Below are 22,885 nucleotides of genomic sequence, written 5' to 3' on the forward strand. Positions count from 1 at the left end.
TTAAAATTTTGTGGGTGCAAAAAGAAAGGTTGATCCCTTTAATGTTAGAAATTTTCCAAGCTATGGCTCTTTTATGCTCTCTAGTAATTCCCCTTTCTCCTTGGGTTGCAAGTTGGATGAAATAATTACCGGTAATGTAGAATTATTTCCAAGGAATGCATATTCCAAGTGATTCGGTAATTGTTTAAGTTCCAGTTTGGGAGGTTCTTCAATAAAGGGTCTTTTCTTAAGTTCATATTTTACCTTAATTCCCTCATATTCTACTAGGTTTGGGGAGGTTTCATTGGAGTTTAGTTCATTTCCTACCTCAGAATCATCATCCACCCCCTCTCCTTAGGTGAGACACAGTTCCATCGTGTCCTTGTGCACGATTTCCTGAAAAGAATCTTGAGTAGCATGATCAATAAAGTCGATAAAATAACATGAGTCATCCTATTCCCTAAAAAATCTTATGGCATCATAAATTTTAAAAATAATCTCTTCGTCACCTACTCTAAGTACCATTTACCATCATCCACATCAATTACAGCTCTAACAGTGGCTAAAAATGGTCGACCTAAAATTAAAGGCACCTCAACATCTTCATCCATGTCAAGCACAACGAAATCAACAAGGAATATAAATTTATCTACTTTTACAAGTACGTACCTTATAATTCCCCTAGGATATTTAACAAATCTATCAGCTAATTGAATACTCAACCTAGTGGGTTTAGGTTCCTCAAGACCAAGTTGTTTAAACATTTTATATGGCATCAAATTAATGCTGGCGCCTAAATCAGCTAGTGCTTTATCAACATTCAAACTACCAATTAAACAGGGAATAGTAAAACTTCCTAGATCTTTCAGTTTGGTTGGTAGTTTATTTTAAAGTATGGCTGAGCACTCCTTATTAAGTTCCATTGTGGATAAGTCTTCAAACTTCCTTTTGTTTGTTAGAAGCTCCTTTAAAAATTTTGCATATGTAGGCATCTGCGATATAGCTTCAACAAAAGGTAAATTAATATGCAGTTGTTTAAAAAGTTCAAGAAATTTACCGAATTGTGCATCCATGTGGTCTTTCTTCAACTTTGCTGGGTATGGGATTGGTGGTTTATATTATTTTGGCATTAGATTGTCATTATTTTCGGGTTCGACCTCCTTTCTATCAGCTTCTTGTGGTGGCTTCTTTTCAGATTCAGCTAACACTTTCCTACTCCTTAGTGTAACTGCTTTCACGTGCTCTTTTGGGTTGGGTTCAGTTTTACTAGGTAGACTTCTTGGTGGTCTTTCAGAAATTAATTTAGCGAGTTGACCTATCTGATTTTCGAGCCCTTGGATCGATGCTTGTTGATTTTTAAGTGCTGTCTCGATATTCTGAAAATGAGTTTCTGACACTGAGATGAATTTTGTTAGCATCTCCTCAAGGTTCGGCTTTTTCTCTTGTTGGTAGGGTGGTTGTTGGAAGCCTGGAGATGGTGGTGGTCGTTGATTTCCTTGGCCTTCCCATGAGAAATTTGGGTGGTTCCTCCAACCTGTATTGTAAGTATTACTATAAGGATTATTTTGAGATCGAGGATTATTACACATGTAATTTAACTACTCGTTCTCAATGTTGTGGCCATAGGGTGGGTAATCTGGATTGCTCGATCCACCCCCACTTGCTTCGCACTACATTACTGGGTGAACCTGTGAAGAACTAAGAAAACCGTCAATTTTCTTATTCAAGAGTTCTACCTGATTAGAGAGCATGGTGACCGAATCAACATTATAAATACCAGCTGCTTTGTTGGCTTTGTCCTCATGACTTACCACTGATAATTATTCAGTGACATCTCTTCTATAAATTCATAAGCATCTTCAGGTGTTTTATTATTGATAGTTCCACCATTGGCTGCGTCAACCATCTGTCGAGTCGAAGGATTCAGGCCATTATGAAACGTTTGAACCTGTAGCCAAAGTGGTAACCCATGGTGAGGGCATTTTCTCAAGAGGTCATTGTATCTCTCCCATGCATCGTAGAGTGTTTCTAAATCCATCTGCACAAAAGAAGAGATATCATTACGTAATATAGCCGTTTTAGCCGGCAGAAAATATTTTAATAAAAAATTTTCGGTCATTTTTCCCAAGTAGTGATTGATCCTCGTGGTAACGAATTCAACCACTGTTTAGCTTTGTTTCTCAATGAAAAAAAGAATAACCAAAGGCGAATGGCATCATCAGAAACGCCATTAATTTTAAATGTATCACATAGTTCCAAAAAGTTTGCCAAGTGAGCGTTGGGATCTTCGTCCTGCAAACCATCAAACTGAACAAATTACTGTATCATTTGAATTGTGTTAGGTTTTAGTTCAAAATTATTTGCAGCTACAGCAGGTTTAACTATGCTCGATTCAGTTTCTGTTAAAGAAGGTTTAGCATAATCATACATAGTGCGTGGAGCAGGATTCTAATTAGCAGCAATCGCAGGAGGTAGAGGATTTTCTTGGTTTTCATCCATTTCCTTGGTTGTGGTTGAAGTATCGTCCTCTTGCTCTTCCTTTGTGTATCGTAAACTTTGCCTTATTTCTCTTCGGTTTCTGCGAACTGTGCGATCGATCTCACAATCAAACAGTAATGCTCCCGACGGGTTTCTTCCAGTCATACACTATAAAAACCTGCCAAGAATGAAGAAAAGAAAAATTAGAAAAGAAAATAAAAATTTAAATTACAAATAAAGTAGAACGGCTAAAGTAATAAAAATTGAGTGTTCCTAATATCCTACTTACCTGACAATGGTGCCAAAAACTTGATACGTGATATTCGTGACAGGTTTTAAATATTTACAATTAATCGTTCTTGAAACTAACTATTATCATGATGAAAGCAAGTGTACCTATCGAACAGTAGTATAGCTTTAGCAAGACCGGATTGTCGAACCCAAAGGAACCAAGAGTACTAGTAATTACCTTCTTTTTATTATCTAGCCTAAAAATTAAGGGATTTGGTTATCTAAATTAATTATTAAACTAAGAGTGCACAGAGAGAAGATTGGGAAAAAGCTTTTGGGAAAACTCGATTGATTAAGACAATACCCAAGGAAAAATCCACCTAGACTTTACTTGTTATTTAACTTTGAATCAGACAATTTATTCATTTGACTTGATCCGTAGAAATTCATAAGTTATATTATTATCTCTTTCGAGACTAATAATGTCTAACCCTATGTTGATTAATTGAAATCTCTTTCTAATTAACACCTAGTGTTGCATTAACTCGATCTATGGATCCTCTTATTAGGTTTCACCCTAATCCGGCAAAATCTTATCACCCTATCTCTAGGTGTGCAATCAACTCCGCTTAATTATGAAAAATTTTCTCTTAGACAAGGTCTATTCCTCCTCTGAATAAGAGCATTAACTCGAATCAATATCCTAGAATATTAAAATAAGAATTAAGAACACATAATTAAGAACAAGTCAAATATTTATCATACAATTCAAATAATAATAACAAGATCCGTCTTAGGTTTCATTCCCCTTAGGTATTTAGGGGTTTAGTTCATAATTATAGAAGAAAACATCTCATAAGAATAATGAATACAAAACATAAAGAAAACCCAAAACCCCTGAATAGAAATTGAAGGGAGATCTTCAGTCTTGATGATGAATCCGGCTTCTGAGATGGACCAATTGGCTTCCCTTGAGTAATTCCTTGCCTCCTATTTTGTGTCTCCCTTCCTAAGTGCCTCCTTAGGTGTTTAAATAGGCTTTAGAATACCTAAGAGCCCTCAAAGTTGGCCTTTTCTGAATAGGGTTATACTTGGGCTCCGCATGGACACGCTCGTGTGACACGCCGTGTACGATTACTCCAGCTCGTGGTCAAGGCTGTTGAATAGGCACGAGCATGTAGTCTACCTGTGTAAGTCGTGCTTCGATCCTGCCAAAGGGACACGGTCTTGGGACACGCTAGTGTGAGGAAGTCCAGGCCGTGTTGATTTCCCATGTGGGTCCATTTTCTCCGTTTTCGACCCGTTTCTCGCTCTTTTTGCTCTCCTATGCTCATTTAAGTATAAAACATGAAATTAAAGAATTAGGAGCATCGAATTCACCAAATCTAAGGAGAAATCATCAATAAATGTGTTAAGCATAAGATAAAAATATGTATAAATTACGGTTTATCATATTCCTATCATAATACCTATTATTTTATGAAATTTAAATAATTTCATTTTTTAGACTCGGATTTGTGGTCTCAAAACCACTATTCTGATTTCACTGAAATTGGGTTGTTACAGGTTTGTACCCAATTGAATGAATGTGCAATTTTATGTGATTAGGACTAAATTGAATAAATGTGAAACTTTAGGGGCTAAAGTGTAAAAATGCTCAAATAGGTATTTTTGGATGAAATTGAATGAATAGGTGATTAAATAAGTTAATTTTGAATGTGTATAGATCAAGAATGAAATAAATCGAATTTAGATCGGGGGAAATCGAAAGTTGTCGAGTAGTCGACCTGATACATCAATCCCTAATATGTGGTAAGTTCATATGCAAATAAATGTCTTTAAATTGAATTATACATGTTTAATTGTCATTGAATCATTATGAATGTTGAACGAGCAAATACGAGAAAGAATACAAGCAAGAATCGACAGAGATACGACATCCAAAAGTCTCGTACGAACATTAAGAATGGTATAGGAGACGAATGTCGTGACATTAGGTTACAGAGATGTGATTACATGTAAGACCATGTCTGGGACATTGGCATTGTATTGTGATTACGTGTAAGACGATGTCTGGGACATTGGCATCGTTATTTGATTTCGTGTAAGACACTGTCTAGGACAGTGGCATCAATATGTGATAACATGTAAGACCATATCTGGGATATGGCATTGTACAAGCTTTATGTGATTTCTGAGTATCCTTAATGATTCTGAATGGTTCAATGAGAAAAGTCAAGTCGAGAAAGAATTTGTGAATGAGTTAAATTATTCAGGTACTTACGAGATTCATACGAGTATTGAAAAGGGAAGTATTTGATGAATTCAATTATGATATTGAATATGTGTACAATGAGAAAGGTTTGTGAACTTAAATGTGTTTAGCTATGCTTAGCATATATGAATTGATAAGCAAATATTCATATGATGGCTTTATTTCTATATGGCTTGCTAAGCTTTTAAAGCTTACCATGTTTATTTTTCACTATTTTATAGATCATCGAAGCTAGCTTGGACTCAGGGATCGTCAGGAAATGTCACCACGCTACCGATCATCTTGTTGGTACTTTTGAAGCTTTGTATATATGGTATATGGCATGTATAGGCTAGTGTCATTTTGGTATGTTTTGAACTTTGAATTTAGCCATGTGAGTTGGCTTGTAAATGGTGTTGTTGATGAAGTTGAATTTGACTTATGTTATGAGTTAATATGTGATATGTAATGTATTTATGATGCCTTATGTTTTGGTAGACATGATATGATTATTTTGATGGGTTGACGATTCAGTAATTAGAAAATTGTTAATGATGTGTTATGGTTTGAGAAATGGTAAGTTTTGGTATAATTTAAAATGATGTTTGGATGCCATTTTGGTTTAGTAAATGCTTGATGATTTTGATTATGTCTAAATGTGGATATTAGTTAAAGTATCGATTTGATTTGGTATGTTTTTGGTTGTGGAATTGAGTAGTGAAAAGGATGATGTATAAATGGCATGAAATGTGGATGAAATAACATGTTTTGGTTGTCTATTAATGTATTGAAATGGTACTATTTTGGTTGCTAGGTATGCATGAGGAAATGGTGGCAAATTGGCTTTGCAAATAGCCTATTGTTTCCACACGGGCAGAGACACGAGCGTGTGTCTCAGCCGTGTGTGACACACGGTCATGCTACACGGTCGTGTGTCCCCTAGGGTACCCTTTGAATTTAAGTTAATATACCCTACAGGTTTGACACGGTCTAGACACACTAGCGTGTCTACTGGCCGTGTGTGGCACACGGGCTGGCACATGGGCGTGTGGCCGACCGTGTGACCCAAGTCAATAACCCTTGCAGTTTCCCATGGCTAAGGCCCACGGGCGTGTCTCCGGCCATATGGTGCAAGTCAGTATGTATGCCTTGTTTTCACACGGCTTATGACACGGGCGTGTCTGGTGGTCGTGTGACCTTAAATGCATGAAATTTTTCTAAGTTTCCCAAAGTTTTCAAATGTTATCGGGTTATTCCCGAACCTCTTCTAAGCATGTTTTACGGTACCGTAGAGCCTTATAAGGGACAATGTGAATGTATTGGATGAGTTTTATATATGAATGCATAAATGTATGTGTTATGTATGTGAATGATGTGTATTGATTGGTAATGCCTCTTAACCTTATTCCAGCATCGGATACAGGTTAAGGGTGTTGCAATATGGGAAAACATACAAAGAGAAACTCTCGAACCAATAAAACAGGTGTATTAGATCGCTATGTAACCCAAGATATCAAAGACAAAACATGAAGGATGAAATGAAATGAAAGGATCATTAATTTAAACCAAATTAACAATTTTCGACAAAAAGACCAAAAAGTAATCAACCCGTAGGTTAACTCTCTTATTTATCCCCAGCAGAGTTGCCATGCTGTCGAAACCTTTTTTTGAAATCGACTATTTATTTAAAAAGAAAATGGAGTAGCCATCAATCCTTTTTAATTAAGTGCGATCGGATCACCTCAAAGTTTGGTCATTTTAATAAAATGTTAGATTTATTAAAATTATTTTTGGTCTATAAAAATTCGAGAAACATATTCGAGAGTCGGTTACGTATGAGGAAGGATTAGCACCCTCATAACGTCCAAAATTGGTACCTAGTTGATTACTTGTTGTTTTAATGTCGGAAGATGAAAACTCGAAGAGAAATTAAAATACGATCCCTCTTTGCACGATTTTTTTTAATCACTTAACTAAATTAGAACTTATGTAAGAGGTCTTCTTATCTCGAGGTAACCAAAACAAAAAAGTCATGTCTCGTAAGTTAGGGCAGGACATCTCGAATTCTCAAAAACAAGATTGCTCATTATTTAATTATTACCTAAGTCTTATATATTTTGAATTTTAAAAGGATGCTCGTTTATCTTGGTTTAAGGAGAAAATCATACCCTGTAAGTTAGGGCATCATTTATCAAATCCCTAAACAAAGAACATCGCCTCAAAAAAATTCATTTTTTATGTATCAAGTAAAACGAATATAACATTTAATGCGATGTACATTTGATTTATTTAGGCATAGTATAAAAATGGATAAATATATTTAAACACGACTCGTGGCATAATTGTAGCAAAATAAAATACAATGGAAATGTGTAAAAAAAGAAACGATGATATACAAAAAATAAAAATAAAAATGTCATGCTAGTAAATGACAATGATATAACTATAATAGTAATAAAGCACCAATTCATAATAATAGTGGCCTTAATCATATTATAATTACTATTCTAATACTAATATAAATAGTCAAAGAAAGATAAATAACAATAACAACAACAACAACAACAATAACAATAATAATAATAATAATAATAATAGGGGCAACATATGTACAAATAAAAAGAAAAATGAATAACATAAATTTTAAATATAAGAATGGTAAAGAAACAATAAATAAACAGTTCCTAAAAAGCTGAAATTAAATAAATAAAGGACTGAATCGAAATTTAAATGAAATTAAAAGCATAAATTGTGATAAAATAAATAAACAAGTAAATAAAGGACTAAAATGTGACCCACAAAAAAGAACAAAGACCAAATGGGAATTATTCTTAGCCCCATTAAACGCTTCATTCATTTGCCAAATCAAGGGACTAAATTAAAAGTAATTTAAAATTAAATGGTGCAATCTAAAAAACAAAAAGAAATAAAGGAATTAGGACCATATTAAAAAAGGTTCAAAAGCGGAAGGACTAAGGAGCAAATAGACCACTTTACAAAAACATGCAGATCCCAGGGGATCCTAGGTCGGGTCTGCGGGTTAAGCTTTGAAACGACACCGTTATGGGATTTTTGAACACCGGCCAAAACAGCGTCGTTTAGTCCTGTCTATATAAATCAATTTTTTTTCAAAAACTTCATTCTATTTAGGTTTTTTTTAAAAAAAACTTTGAAACTCGATTTTTTTTCTCTTAGCCTTTCCCTTAGTCCAGCCTTTGAGCCGCCGTGGGACACCATGGTGGCCACCGGGTCACTGGCGATGGTGGCTGCTGCCTCCGGTGGCTGGAATCCAAAAAATACCCTTTTTAGCCTCGTTTTAACCCTTTTTAACCTTTTTTAAACCTTTTTCACCCTGATTTGAAGTAAAAATGACAAAAAATTAGAAAATCTTTAAGAAACCTTTCCATTTCTCCTCCTCCAATGATATTGTCTTTCATCGAAGACAGTGGCCTTAGCCTCACACAGCGAAGAACAAACGGGGCAAGTAAGAAGAGATTCTTTTAATTTTATTTTTGCAAAAACAAAAGAAGAGATTCTTTTAATTTTATTTTTGCAAAAACAAAGTAGATAAAAAAACAGATTACAATAATAATAACAAATTACCTCTTTTTTTTTAAACTTGTTGATTTTTTTTTGTATATTTCTCTGTCTTTTTTCATTGTAAAAAATACATCTCCAATATCTGGCTTTTATAGCCAATTACAAATATATTTTTTTTTCTTTCTTTTGTTGTTTCTTCTATTTTTATCATCTGTCCTATTTTCTTTTTCTTTGCAGGTGTTTATGGTCAACGACGATAGGAGTTACTCCCTTGCCATTTTGGTGCAATTATGGCAGAGGAGGCAGTCCTCGGGTGACGCATCTGCTGACGTGGCCAGGAGCAGCGGCGCAGGGGTCTAGGGTTTTTATTTTTTTGAAAAAAAGTTTAGTTTGTGGGCTATTGGGCTTTGTTTTTGGGCCATTTTGTAATTGGACTTTTAATAATGGACTTTGTTTATTTATTTATTTTTGGTTTAGTTTGGGTTGGGTTGGATTGGGCCGGGCCGGGCAAAATTGGGTTGTTACAATATTTAATAGATTAAATGTTACAATTTTTCATTTTCAGTGAAATGAAAATTTTCAAAAATAAAAATTTACAATAATTTATCAAACGCACTTTTAGTCCTAACAATATTAAAAATCACAACTTGAATTTTTCTTCCTAAATTTTAAATATTAAGATATTAGAAAATAATTTGAAAAAATATATATTTGAAATATAAATATCATAAAACTAATTAATGATCATTAAACATATCTTCTATTAATGATCATTAAACATATCTTCTATCTCTCCTCAATGTCGTTTTTATTTGAATATGGTAAAATAGAAACTAATAAATAATCAAATTAATTAATTTTTTTATAATCAAAATCAACATGCCCACTAATAAGAAAGTTTGATTCTCCATAAAATAATGCAACATTTAAGGTCTCCTTGATATATCTTAGGATCTTTTTTACAACATTCCAATTCTCTTTACCTAAATTCGCCATGTACCGACTAACCACTCCCACTGCTTGTGCAATGTCTGGTATTGTACAAATCATAGCGAACATTAACTTTCCCACCACTGATACATACAGTACTTAAGGCATCTCCATCCTCTCTTCTTCACTGTTAGGATTCATATTGGAGGATAATTTGAAGTTAATAGGAAAAGGGGTAGAAATTGACTTACAAGCTTGCATGTTGAATTGTGACAAGATTTTCTTTAAGTAATTCTTTTGTGAAAGCCAAATCTTCCTATTACTTCTATCTGGGTTTAATTGACCCCTAGAATCGTGTTTGTTGGTCCCAAGTCTTTCATTTTGAATTCCCTAGCTAATTGTGCCTTTAATTTTTCAATATGATCTTTGTGTAGGCTTGCAACCAACATGTCATCTACATATAGCAACAATATAACAAAATATTTTTCATCAAACCTCTTGAAATAAGCAGAAGGGTCTACACTGAGTCTATTGTATCCAAGGCTCATGATGAAGGAATCAAATCCCTTGTACAAACACCTCGACACCTGTTTTAGACCGTAAAGAGATTTGTTCAACATGCAAACTAGTTCTCCTTTCCTTTTTATTCAAATCCTACAGGTTGAAGCATATAAATTTCTTCTTTAAGATCTCCATGAAGAAAAGTAATTTTAACATCTAACTGCTCTAATGTAGCACACATTGTCAAGACTACCCGAACTGTTGTCAATCGTACAACAGGAGAAAATATTTCATTAAATCAGTCTTCTTTCTGAGCATATCCTTTTATCACCAGTCTTGCATGATACTCTCCACTTGATTGTCACTATTTCGTTTGATTTTGAAGATCCACTTGCTACCAATTGTCTTCTTTCCTTGTGGTGGAGACACAAGTTCCTAGGTATTATTTTTATGAAGAGCTTCGATTTCTTCTTTCATTACCGCCATCCATTGAAAAGCATCTAAGTTATTCATTTCCTCCTGAAAAGTTAAGGGCTCTCCATCCTCCGTTAAAAGAAAAATATGCAATATTGCCTTCCATAACATAATTTGAGGGCCAATTGAGACGCCTTTTTACACTATTTGAATGGCGAATTGTTGGAACTTCAGAATTCTCTAGTTCTAATTCCTCGTGCTCAAGTTCTACTTCAAAAGAATCATTTTGTTCAAACTTCTTTCCACCTATATCATTACAGCCATTGACTTTTCTTTTGAATTGTTATCATATTTTTTTGTAGTTTATCTTTTACAAAGATAACATCCCTGCAGATTCTAACTTTGCGGGCAATGAGATCCTACAAGCGATACCCCTTTACTCCATAACATATCCCAAGAATTTATATTTTTTGGATTTTGGATCCAACTTTGTAATTTCTTGGGCATTGTACGTCACGTACACAATACTTCCAAATATATCGAGGTTTGAATAATTAACTGGTTTACCAGTCCACATATCCAACGGTGTCTTCAACTCAATTGCAGTTGATAGAGCCTAATTTACCAAATAACATGCGATATTGACTGCTTCTGCCCAAAAAGTTTTCTCTAGGCTCGTAGCTCCCAATATTGTTTTTTTTTCTTTCTAACAAAGTTTTGTTCATCTGCTCTACCACTCTATTTTATTAAGGAGTGTATGCCACTGTGAACTGTCGTTTGATGCATTCTTTTTTGCAAAATTCATCAAATTCATCACTTGTATATTCTCCTCTATTATCTGTTCTGAAACACTTGATCTTATTTCCAGAATCAAGTTCCACTCACACTTTAAAAGTTTTAAAGATCGAAAACCATATGCCTTCCTCTTAATTGGGTACACCCAAAATCTCCTTGAGTAGTCCTCAATGAATGGGAAAAAAATACTTTGCTCCTCTTAGGGATGAAACTGGTGCCTTTCATACATTAGAATAAAAACATCAGTTTCTAGAACAGCCTTGTTTCTACAATTTGATGTGTTGAAACTTAAACTATGTTACTTACTTGTAATACAATGTTCACACAAAAGAAGTGATACCTTTGTTAGACTTAGAAGTATCTTTTGTTCCCCAAGGATTTTCTTTCCTTGTTCTGACATGTGCCCAAATTTTCTAATGCCATAGCATTGCAGAATCTGAACTACACGAGGCAACAAATGCTACTACTTCTTTCAAAGTCTCTCCCTTCAGCATATATAATTTTGCAGCTATATTTTCTCCTTTCATTACCACAAGTGCTCCATGGAACACTTCCATGACTCTTTTCACACTTTCAATTTTACTAGCACTATTATTCAACAATTCGTAGGATAATACACTTTTCTTTAGGCATTCCACATGTCGCATTTCTCAAATAGTTTGAATTATTATATCATACATCTTCAATTTGATAGTCCTAATGCAAATGATCTCCAAGTCATGATCATTGCAACTTTACGTAGATTCTTCTGAGACAGGTTCATAATAATGAAACTATTTTCTTCTAGAGGTCATGTGATATGTGGCTCCCGAGTCAATAAGTCATACATCTGTAAATCTCCTTTGTTGTCTTCATCTCTTCTATGCTTGACAATACATCATCTGCTAATGTTAAATGAAGATATGCAATAACATTCCCGTCCATCTTTCTCCATTTTTTATCATCTGTAAAATTTATCAACCTGTCACTAGTAGTTGCTAGGCAAATTTTGTCTTTCCTCGAGATATCCTTTTATCTTTTAACTTCCACAATGAGAAATTACTCATGTTGAACCTTTCAATCTCAAATTGTGTTGTCATTGCTTCTATAACATATAGCTCCCACTATTTCACTATTTGATGTGAATAGTGCCCATCAACTTTAATGAGTAAGTATTAATCTAACTTATTTTCTATTGTGGAGGATCTACTTTCAGTGGCAACCATAGAGAATGTGATAAGTAGATATACATACTCAAAGTTGGCTCTGATATCACTTGTTGTGAATACAGTCGTTGAATAGAGCAAAATTGCAACTGATAATTTGAGAGAATAACAGTGAAAATAAGGATGACATGCATTTTACGTGGAAAAACCCTTAATTAATATAATGAAAAAAACCACGGGCAAGGATAGAAGAAATTCATTATGAGAAAACTAGGAGTTACAATTTCTCTCAATTGAACAAAGAAAAAACAATTAAAATTCTATCTCAATTTCTCTCAATTGAACAAAGAAAAAACAATTAAAATTCTATCCTAATAAAAAGAGAAACAAAACTCTCTAAAACTTTCTAACTTCTCAGTTTATGGAATGATTTTGGGATTGAGATTATTTTAAATGCTAAAATGGTTAGGCTATTTATAGTTGAACTTCAGGGACCAAACTTTAAATAACCCATTAATGTAAGAGACTAAAACAACAATTATCCCTTTAATAATTTTCCAACTTGCAACAACTAGCCTGGTGGCTTTTTTTTTATGGCTTTCAATGCAACCAACTTTATCTTGGCATTAATTAACAACAATGGCAAATCAACAACAAGATCTTCCCCAAAATTATCTAGAAACTAACTTTGATACCAATTGTTAGTGATGAGATGTTGATCGATTGTATTATGAGTTGCAACTAAAGATACGACTGAAATTGAGAAGTAAAAATAATGCACATAAGAACTAGTTAAGCAATTCAAAACCATTTCCTACGTCTGCAAGGCTTTGCCAATAGAGTATTCCACTATGAATCAACACTACAAGATGTGATTTAAACATAATTCACTCACCATGTTACAACCTCACTCCTATATATTCAACTAGATTCACTTCCTACTAAGTCTTTCCTTCTTGAAAGCTTATTTACAAACTGAACAAAAATAGTTTGTTAACAAGTTCCTATACTGAATAGAGCAGCACTGTCTCAAATTCGCACTTAACCCAATAAAATAAGTCATAATATATCGGTAGTGTTATACTTGTAAATCTCCAATTAGTATGATCGATCAATACTCCTTGAATTCCTTTCATGTAAGTGCTCTAAAAAGGCATAAAATAACGGTTTATCTTCTTTACTTCTTCAAAATTAGTATCTCACGAAATATGGTAAATAGGTCAGACTAGGACTCTTCAAAAATACTTTTAACTCAGTGAATAATTGTATTAATCACAAAATCTTGTATATTGTTGTTGAAAATCTTTAAAAATATATATATAAATGAATAATTAAGATATTTAAGTAAAAATATATCAACAAATAAGGCAAGCTGTACAAACTGAGTTGGAACCAACAATATTAACATTATTAAAATCAATTGTAAAAAATAAACATCAAATCAAAATCACTCAAACTCTAATTTGATAGGCTCATAAAGTCTCCGAAATTTCAAAATACTGGAGAAACATACATCAAATATCGTATTTAATATTAGATAACTAACATAGAACAATCAAATGAAACTAGCTTAGAAAGAGAACTACTTGGTTTATTAATAAATACATGGACCCAAAATAACAAATCGTTTTCTTCATGCATACATTCAGCAAATGATGTCGAATCATTACATTTTTCACATAAAAGAAACCACTGTATAACTATAAACCCACTCTAGGAAAGCTTCTCCCTTGTATCTCTATCTCTCAATATATCTCCATTATCTTTCATTTCAAGTAGTCTTTCAACTCTATCTATAAACCTGAAGAGAGGAAGGAAGCTAGCTGAATCCTGACAGCCTAATCCCAATGGCTAAAACCTGTATCTCAAACTGCATCAATGACACCAGGGTCCCTCTCCCAGTCAGGCCAACCTACGTGAACCTCTATAAGTGGCCGGAATCTGATGCTGAGTTTGTAAGATCACTGAGCTCTGACTGGCGCAGTAATGGAGGTCGTGCACACCCCACGGTTGTTGATAGCATTTCATGCAGGCAAATATACCTGAGGAGCTACACGTTTCATAGGAACAACCAAACCGAGACTGAAAACACAAATGTTTTGGCAGATCCTCAGTTAATAAGGAGGAAAGGGCCGGAAAGATCAGTCCTAGAAGAAAAAACAAGTCCGAAACTGTGGCCAAAAAGAAGTGTACGGCTCTCAGAAGGGCCAAAGAGGTCTCTTGTGCCGCCCTTTTGGCCATGTTTCGGAGGCTGTTGGCCTGCACATCCAAGGTTGATGTGGCTGATCATCATGGAGATTGAACATTTCTTTTTCCTTTTTTAATCAATTTCGGCTTTCAGTGCTTCCTCTTTTTTTTTTTCAGTTTTTAAATAACTTTCTAATAGTATTAAGTTGTTATTTATTTGATGCCTTTTTGCTCTTCCTATCTATGTTTTTTTTCTTTGTTAATGGCTTTTGCTGATATCATGATATGTTAATGGTTAAAGTGCGAAAAGCATTATCAGGAAATGGTTTAAAATTTAAGCAAATGTATTTGGTTGATGATGACCGGTATCATATGTAAAATGCATCCGTCTTGTAAAATCTTTCAGCTATTCAAAGTTATATGTCTAATGCATATATTCATATCCAACATTCAACTTCAAATCCAAGTATTGTATTTTCTTATGATCAAGTGAACAGGCCTTGCCAGGTTGAGTCACCTAGGAATTATGATTCAATGGCTGCTACAACATTCTTTATAGAAATCAAAGTCTACAGGAGAAATTAACTATATATTCGATTTTTTTTAATATATATACGGGTTATTATTTATTAATTAAAATTTATGGTTTCCAAGTCATTCATGTATGTAACAATAAAAATTAAGAATATATAAGCCTTGTTGGTCCATGAACTATGACATGGAATCAGATTACTCAAGGCTAAAAGTCTTTAGTCTAAGGTCAAAGAAAATCACAATTACTAATTCTTAAAGAGTAAAGCAAATTTGTGACGTAGTAAATAGAAATGATGGTGGCATGGTGGCTATAGTGATGGTGGAGGTGGGTGTGACAATTGGGGCCGGCTGAATGCTCAAACACTTTTAACTCTTATTTTTTTAATGTTTTACAGAGTTGGTATTCATTACCAGTAGATAAATTTATATATTTTCAGTGAATCATGTAATTATAATAAATTTATACAAGAATAATGTATTAAATATAATTTTTTTTATATTTTCTATTGACTCTTTCATGTCTTGAAAGGGATGGGGAAGGTCAGCACCAGTTGAGAAATATTATGAGCAGAAGAAGTAATCCAAAAGAAAAGAAGCAAAAAGAGGATTTGAGACTCAATCATAGTATAAGCAATCATGAAGAAGATAATGTATTTTTAGTGTAAAACAGATCAAAAGAGAGAATGTAACTTACAATGCAAGTTTTCTTGGATTAATCGACCATGGAATTTTATATTTTTCTTAATCCTGTTTATTTTGTACTAGTTATTTGGAATATACTAAATCATAACTTTGGGTTGTTATAGTAATTAGTTAACCAATCTGAATTTTCATTTCATTCCATATTTATGTTCAATATATATATTTAAAATATGATGTTTTTAAATATATAAAAATTTCAATATACACATATTTTGAACCTTAATAGGATTAGTGTTTAATGTGAAGAGTTGTAAGACTAAAGTAGATAAACAATTGGTATATAATAATCTAATTAAATGCATAAATAATAGATTAGTTATCACTTACCAATAATTCTCCTTGTATTACCCGAGTGTTTAGCCTTCCTTTTATTTTACCTTTTGTCACTCTCACTCTTGTGGGACATACAACAGAAATAAATGCCAGTAACTACCATGATGATTCTGGGAAAAAAAAATATTTACCATGATGACATTGACATAATTGCAATTTCTTATGGTGATAATAATGGGATAGTAGGTAAACTGTTTGAGGTACAATGTTCTGAAATCTGAGTTTCTAAACCTTTTAAAATAAGAAAATAATGAACTGCAAAAAGAAAAAGACTATGCAATATTTACATCACTAATAACACCATGTTTCTTCTGGAACAAAAGAGAAAGGAAGTGTATGATATTATCAAATATTTACTTAGGTGCCAACTCATTTACTGTCCGATCATGAACATCATTATAGTACTGGTGTTTTTGTTTTCCTTAATTTTGTCAATCGAAAACATAATTAACATTACTGATTTGTCTTGAGGCTCCTGGAATGTTCATGGATACTTCTTTTCAATTTTATAAGAAATAATTGGTAAGCAATAAATATGTTGCCATTGACCCTTTGATGAATCTTTTATCTACAAGTGAGGTGGTTACCTTGTATGCTATGGTTCAAGATATTCGAATATGAATGTGAATATGATTCTTCAAATATTCCAGTCGGAGTTACCTACAAGGTACCTGTAGAAGCTTTGAAACTAGTCTTGTTTTAAGCAGGCTTACATCATGAAATTGCTCGTTTCCAGCCTATTCTAGTCCCAAGTTTGGGCTGGATCCACAAAAATTTAAGACAAATTGGTGCATGCATGTGCATTCATGCTCCACCCATCATTTGTTGCTGTTGATGCTACTGCAGCCTGCTCTCTAATGGGTAATGGATTAAAGAGTGCTTTGAGAAATTAATTATTCTCGAGTGATGGTTATAGCAAATATACTAACTGGCCCGTTTATTGCCAACAGACTTTTATTTTGTTCTAATAATGTTTTTGAGTGCTTTTTATGATTATAATCTCTTCCAATATGAGAAATTCAAGGGTGATAGAGATTCATAAACAAATGAAGCATGGACTCAATGATTCACTCGCTGATTTACATCAATGCTGGAAGGAAAAAACGTAGGATGCTTCAAGCTAAAATCATGCATTGTCTCTTAACAGGCCATCAACCAGGAAGAACAGTTTTATCTCATGTGTTCATGTTGATGCAGAAAGATAAAAGTAATAAATTATACCAGAACTGTGGAGAATGGAATAAGAACAAGAAAACGACCAATCACTGTCGACCGATTAAAGTAAGATGTGCACCTTAATAGCAAATCCGAAACAAACAAGCAACGAGAACATTCTTAAAGCTCTCATTAAGATCCCCAACCCTGCTGTACATGAAAGAGTTCACAAAATACACGTCCACTTTAGAACAAAGCTTATGCCTGGTTTGTTTGATGACTAACCAAAGAGACCACATTATGGTGTATAGCATGACGAACCATTCCACCAAGCTTAGGTGGACCGGAGAAAACCATGTAATCTTTGGCCCATAACATATAATTCACCTGCCTTCAGACTTCACCAGCTGTGAGAACACTTTACTCATTGAAGCACCTGAGAGGTCATCCACACTTGACAACACAAACTGTTCAGAAGAAACTGTTGGATCAAGCTGACTGAAATTGTTAATTTGTGGAGAAAGTTCACCGATCATGTTCGTACTGTTCTTTACAGCCTCCTGAAGTTGAAGAGCATACTCCAGATTCCATAAAACATCCCCCATGGAAGGCCTGTCAACACCGAAATCAGCTAAGCATTTCTCGGCAGTTTCTCCAAACTTCCTAAGAGAATCAGGCCTGATCTTTCCTTTGAGATTAGAATCAATTATTTGCACCAACTGTCCTCTTTTCTGCCATTTCATTGCCCATTCAGCTAGATTTACCATTTCCCTTGGAAGAGTAGGATCTATTACTGGTCTTGCACAAAGAACTTCAAACAAAACCACTCCAAATGAATATACATCAGATTTTTCTGTCAGTTGTTGCCTTCTGAAATATTCTGGATCAAGGTATCCAAAACTTCCTTTCACGGCTGTACTGACATGGGTCTGATCAATTTCAGGTCCTGTCTTTGACAGCCCGAAATCCGCAACCTTGGCCATGAGATTCTCATCAAGTAAGATATTCGCGGACTTCACATCACGATGAATAACTGCTTTCGCATAGCCTGTGTGAAGGTAATGGAGTCCTCTAGCTGCTCCAATGCATATTTCAAGCCTTTGTTTCCAACTTAAACTTGGATGGCCCGAACCATAGAGATGACTCTTGAGTGTACCATTCTCCATATATTCATAAATCAAGATCATCTCATTCTTTTCATCACAATAACCAATTAAAGAAACTAAATGGCGGTGACGGAACTGGGATAGCATCTCAATTTCAGTCTGGAACTCAGCAAGTCCTTGTTGGGACTGGGGATTTCCCCTTTTAACTGCAACTTTTGTACCGTCATTCAGTTCTCCCTTGTATACCTTACCGAAACCGCCAATCCCAATGACCAAACTTTCATCAAAATTATTGGTGGCTTCTTGAACAGCCAGAAAAGGAATGTGATAGCCAGTATTCGAATTGAGACTAGCAGTTGTTCCTTCGGAGTATTTGCTCCCTATAGTGTGGGAAGTTCCTCCATTAGTTGAAAAAGGAATCCATGTCTTCGATTGCCTCCGGTGTGCCACACGTCTTCTTTTTCTACAAAACATAAATAGAAGTCCTGCCAACAGCAGTCCAAAAGCCACCCCAACACTGGCACCCACTATGGCACCAACTTTCTTCTTTGAACTTGAACCAGAAGTATTGGCAGTTCCCAAGCCAGTAAGACTGCCATCAGAATTGTTCAATTTCATGATTTCAAGCCCATTTAGTATGGCATCAGGGTAAGCACCACGTAAATTTGATGGACCGATGCTTACTCGAAGCTTGTTCATAGTAGCTGAGTCTGTAACAAAATCCATATAATATGCAGCAGCCAAAACATTACCCAAATAAGCACTCAGATCAAGGTCCCTCACAACCATTGAGGAGTCGATGAAAACATTGAAATAGAGCTGGTTAAGAGAAGTGCTGACAATATCACAAAAATGAAACCTAACTAGATGCTGAAAACCGGGATCCACATTGAATTCCCAGGTCACATTGAAGTTGCTATTGGGGTCACCTAAGGAGTTCATCTTGGTGCAGCTACCATAAACAGAAACTGGAGCAATCTCTGGTGTTGATCCACCATCAACATACTTGACAGCTCTAGTATTTGATACAGTTGATGCAAGATTCTTTTCTATAAGGAAACTCTGATCAGGCACCCATGTTCGATGAAGGGTATCGTTCTTGAAGGACACCATAGGTCCCCCCATATTCACCCTAGCAACCGTCTCCAGTGCCTGCCACATCAAGCCTTGGAATCCCACTGATGATTTAACAGTACGGGCGTGGTCTGGAATGAGCTGATCAGGAACTGAAACAACTTCCAGGGCATTTATAAAAGCAAATGAATTCTCTGAAGGAGTGAATATGATGGCAAGGCTATCGGTGGTGATATTAACAGAGAATTCTTTGACAAGATGAGCTCCAACACTGAAACTGCTGAGAAGGACATGGTTTTCAGTGGAAACATCGAACTTTGCCGAACTCATATTGTAAGTAGCATAAACAAATGGACTGAAATAAAGGCGAATCCAGAGTCTCCCCCGTTGGCTGATTGGAAATGTATACTTAGAAACACCGGTAAAGATTCTAGCTGTTTGATAGAGCCGTGAAACGGCAGAAGAGATGATTGATTTCGAAGTGTTCCCAACAACACGTTGTGGTGTAGAAAGGAGTTTAGAGGCTAAGTCATCAGCCATGAAAACTCGACCACCCACTGTACTATTAGCTAGTGATCCACAATCAATAAGGTAGTTGTCTGCTGGTGTAAACCCTCTAGCAAAGCATTGAAAACATAAGACTGAAGAAACCCAGATGAGCAATTCAATTATCTTACAACCCATCTTTTCAAATCCTAGCAAGTAACAGTAACACCAAAGCTTTGAATCTTAACAGGAACTGAAATCCTGGATTCTTACATAAACTACAAATGGATTAATAGCAAACAATAATAGAAATTAAAGAAACAACAACTAAGAGATCTGAATTAAAGACAAAAGCTGGAACAAAGAAACAGAAAGAGAACCGAATCAAAGAGATGAAAAGATGAAACCTTTGAATTTTAGATGAACCAGACTCAAAAAATCAAATCTTCTATGCAGCCGTAATGGAAATTTGGCAGAGTTTTCGTTGCAATTTCCAATGCAGATAGAGCAGGGTGCATACATAAGCGGGTTTAACTTCAAACTAGATTACAACGTCTCCCACTTAATTGTTTCTATTTTTTTTTCCCCATTTTGGTTCATATTCTTAAATAAACAGAACACAAAGAGGCTAAAGGTGGTGTAACAAAAATACGAATAAGCAGAACAAATAATAAGAAAAACACTGTTTAAATGTCTAATTTCTGGTTTGGTAAATCAACGATAGATGTAAAGTGAATACAATAAAAACAAAACAATAACATGCAGAAGAGATAAGAGCAAATTTAAAGTTAGGAAATTTATGGAGAGAGAGGCGTCTTTATGGGTTTTAATGACGGTGGGTAGAAAACAGAGTTTTAAGTTTTCTAGTAACATAAAGGTTATTTACTCTCCATCCTGCTAGTTGGGGGTGGTTTTGAGCGGTGACTGGGGAAAAGCAAATGCCTTCCTCTATAAACTTTAAAGTCTTTTTAAGTTTTAATGGATTGATGTCAATCTCTTTCCTTTTGTTTAATAATTGATATCAAATTTCAATAAATAAATTGAAACTGAAAATTATAAGAAATGAAATAAAACGTTTTGTGGGAGGGTTATGTAGCTACGTAAAAATTTATTTTGGTTGTTAATTGAGACGATTTTTGAAAATTTGAAAATTAATTTTCGATTTTATTAAAAAAGGGGAGTCGTCACTAATCTTTTCTTCTAGATGTGATCGGAAATCTAATAAATCTTCTTTTTAGAAAAAAATATTTTTGAGTAAAAAAAAGGTCGAGTTTAGGTCTACGTCAAAATCCAGAAAAAAATAGGATTCGGAAGTCAGTTACGCACGAGAAAGGTATTGGCACCCTCGCGACGCCCAAAATTGGTATCCCTTTAAACACGCGTTGTCTTTAATTTCAAAAAAAAAATGAATTCAATTTAATATTTAATCATGATCCTATTGAAACACGAGAATTTTGAAAACACGAAAATTTTGAAACTTGAAAATATTTTTTTAAAACCCGAGAGATTGTGAAAACACAAAAATTCTTGAAAACCTGAGAATCTTTGAAACCTGAGAAATTAAAAAAAACGAAAATTTTTGAAAACACGAAAATTTTTGAAACCCGAATTTTTTTTATAAAAAACACAAAAAATTTACAACACTAGAATTTTGACAAATTACATATCCTCATCTACATTTTGAAAATAAAATTTGATCACTTACCAATAATCACTAAAATAATTATCCTATTTCAAAACACGAGAATTTTTAAATTTTTCGATTTTTTTTAAAAGGACGTCCCATTTTTAACACGAGCCAATGATGTTCACCCAACATAGCGATGAAATCAAAGACTTAATGTTAAATCGACACGTTGCCTTATTTATTGAAATTAATTAAAAGAAAATAAAAATATTTCTAAAATAAAAAAAACTAATAATAACGTTGCAATAATATGTGATCTAAAATATATATTAAATTGGAATGGGTAAATAATAATAAAAAGGGTAAGAATATACCGAAGCCCAATGTTATGGGTTACTGAAATTAATTTCTTTTCTCCTCGGGTTGCTGAAATGGACCTTTGTTGGTGATCGTCACTGGATCAGATTGCCGCAAATAGGGTCGGGTTGACCCAGCTATTTTAAAATTTATTTTCGTCTTTTTTAGACTAAATTTTTGCTTGGCCCACATAAAATTTACATAAAGACAAAAGATTCAAATCATTTCAGCCTATTACAAAATAATCTCAGCCCAACTAACTTAATATTTCAAACCAAACTAAACCCAACTCACTAATTTAAAAAAAAAATAATACAAACCAACCCAACTCACTAACTTAAGAAACCCAACACAACCAACTCAACCCACTAATTAACCCAAACCAAATTTAACCCATCAAATCTAACATAAACCAAGCCATTAACTAAAATATTTCTTTTTTTCAATACTAAACCCCCTAAACAAACAAGTTTCCAGCAGCAAACAAAGAAAGAAAAAAGATATCCAAGCTTCAAGCAGCCGAACCCCTTCTCCTTCTACCGTGCACGCCACCAATAGCCATCGTGTGCGCCGCGTGAAATCAAGCTACAGGTAGTTGAGGTTTGGATTTCGGGGTGGCTGATAATCGATTGGCTCTGCTATTTGGAATGGGTTTCGGTTTGAGAGCTTGGTTGTTGTGTTAATGGTGGTTGGGTCTTGGTTGCTTGGTTGCTTGCCGGATATTGGAGTTTTTTTTTTACTTAGATTGCAGAATGTTCTTTTTTTGTTTTTTTGCTGGAGAATTTCTTTTGCTTTTTTTGCTCTTCACCGAATATCAAATGGGGGAATCCTCCTCCTCCTTTTTACCGAAAAAAAAAGCTCTCTTTTATGGTGTGGTTTTTTCTTTTTTATTTCTACCATTTTGCTTGTTTCTCATGCTATTTGCAGGTAGTGGGTGAAGAAGGAGCAACCACTCATGCTGATGGCCTGAAAATCCGGGGAGTGGATGCCCCAAATCACGTAATCTGTCAGAAGGACCAAATCACAAATGCAGCAAAACTTCTAGAGCTAAAGTGTA

At 34.5% G+C, this 22,885-nt stretch overlaps 1 protein-coding gene, 1 non-coding gene and 1 pseudogene across 2 annotated transcripts; 2 read left to right on the forward strand and 1 right to left on the reverse strand.

Annotated features, from left to right (window-relative positions):
* The first annotated feature begins 1,943 nt into the window (after positions 1-1,943).
* On the forward strand, positions 1,944-2,050 carry LOC121204190 (small nucleolar RNA R71). The gene has a single exon (XR_005899119.1). It is a non-coding gene; the product is annotated as a small nucleolar RNA R71 (small nucleolar RNA).
* An 11,904-nt stretch (positions 2,051-13,954) lies between these two features.
* LOC107932911 (uncharacterized) lies at positions 13,955-14,908 on the forward strand (annotated as a pseudogene).
* A 2,229-nt stretch (positions 14,909-17,137) lies between these two features.
* Positions 17,138-20,745, reverse strand: LOC107932930 (receptor-like protein kinase HERK 1). Its single transcript, XM_016865052.2, has one exon. It carries the CDS (start codon positions 20,040-20,042, stop codon positions 17,562-17,564), a length of 2,481 nt encoding a protein of 826 aa, XP_016720541.1. The 5' UTR covers positions 20,043-20,745; the 3' UTR covers positions 17,138-17,561.
* Positions 20,746-22,885: the final 2,140 nt, after the last annotated feature.

Source organism: Gossypium hirsutum, chromosome A07 (assembly GCF_007990345.1).
Source record: "Gossypium hirsutum isolate 1008001.06 chromosome A07, Gossypium_hirsutum_v2.1, whole genome shotgun sequence".
In the NCBI taxonomy this organism is placed as follows: Eukaryota; Viridiplantae; Streptophyta; class Magnoliopsida; order Malvales; family Malvaceae; genus Gossypium; species Gossypium hirsutum.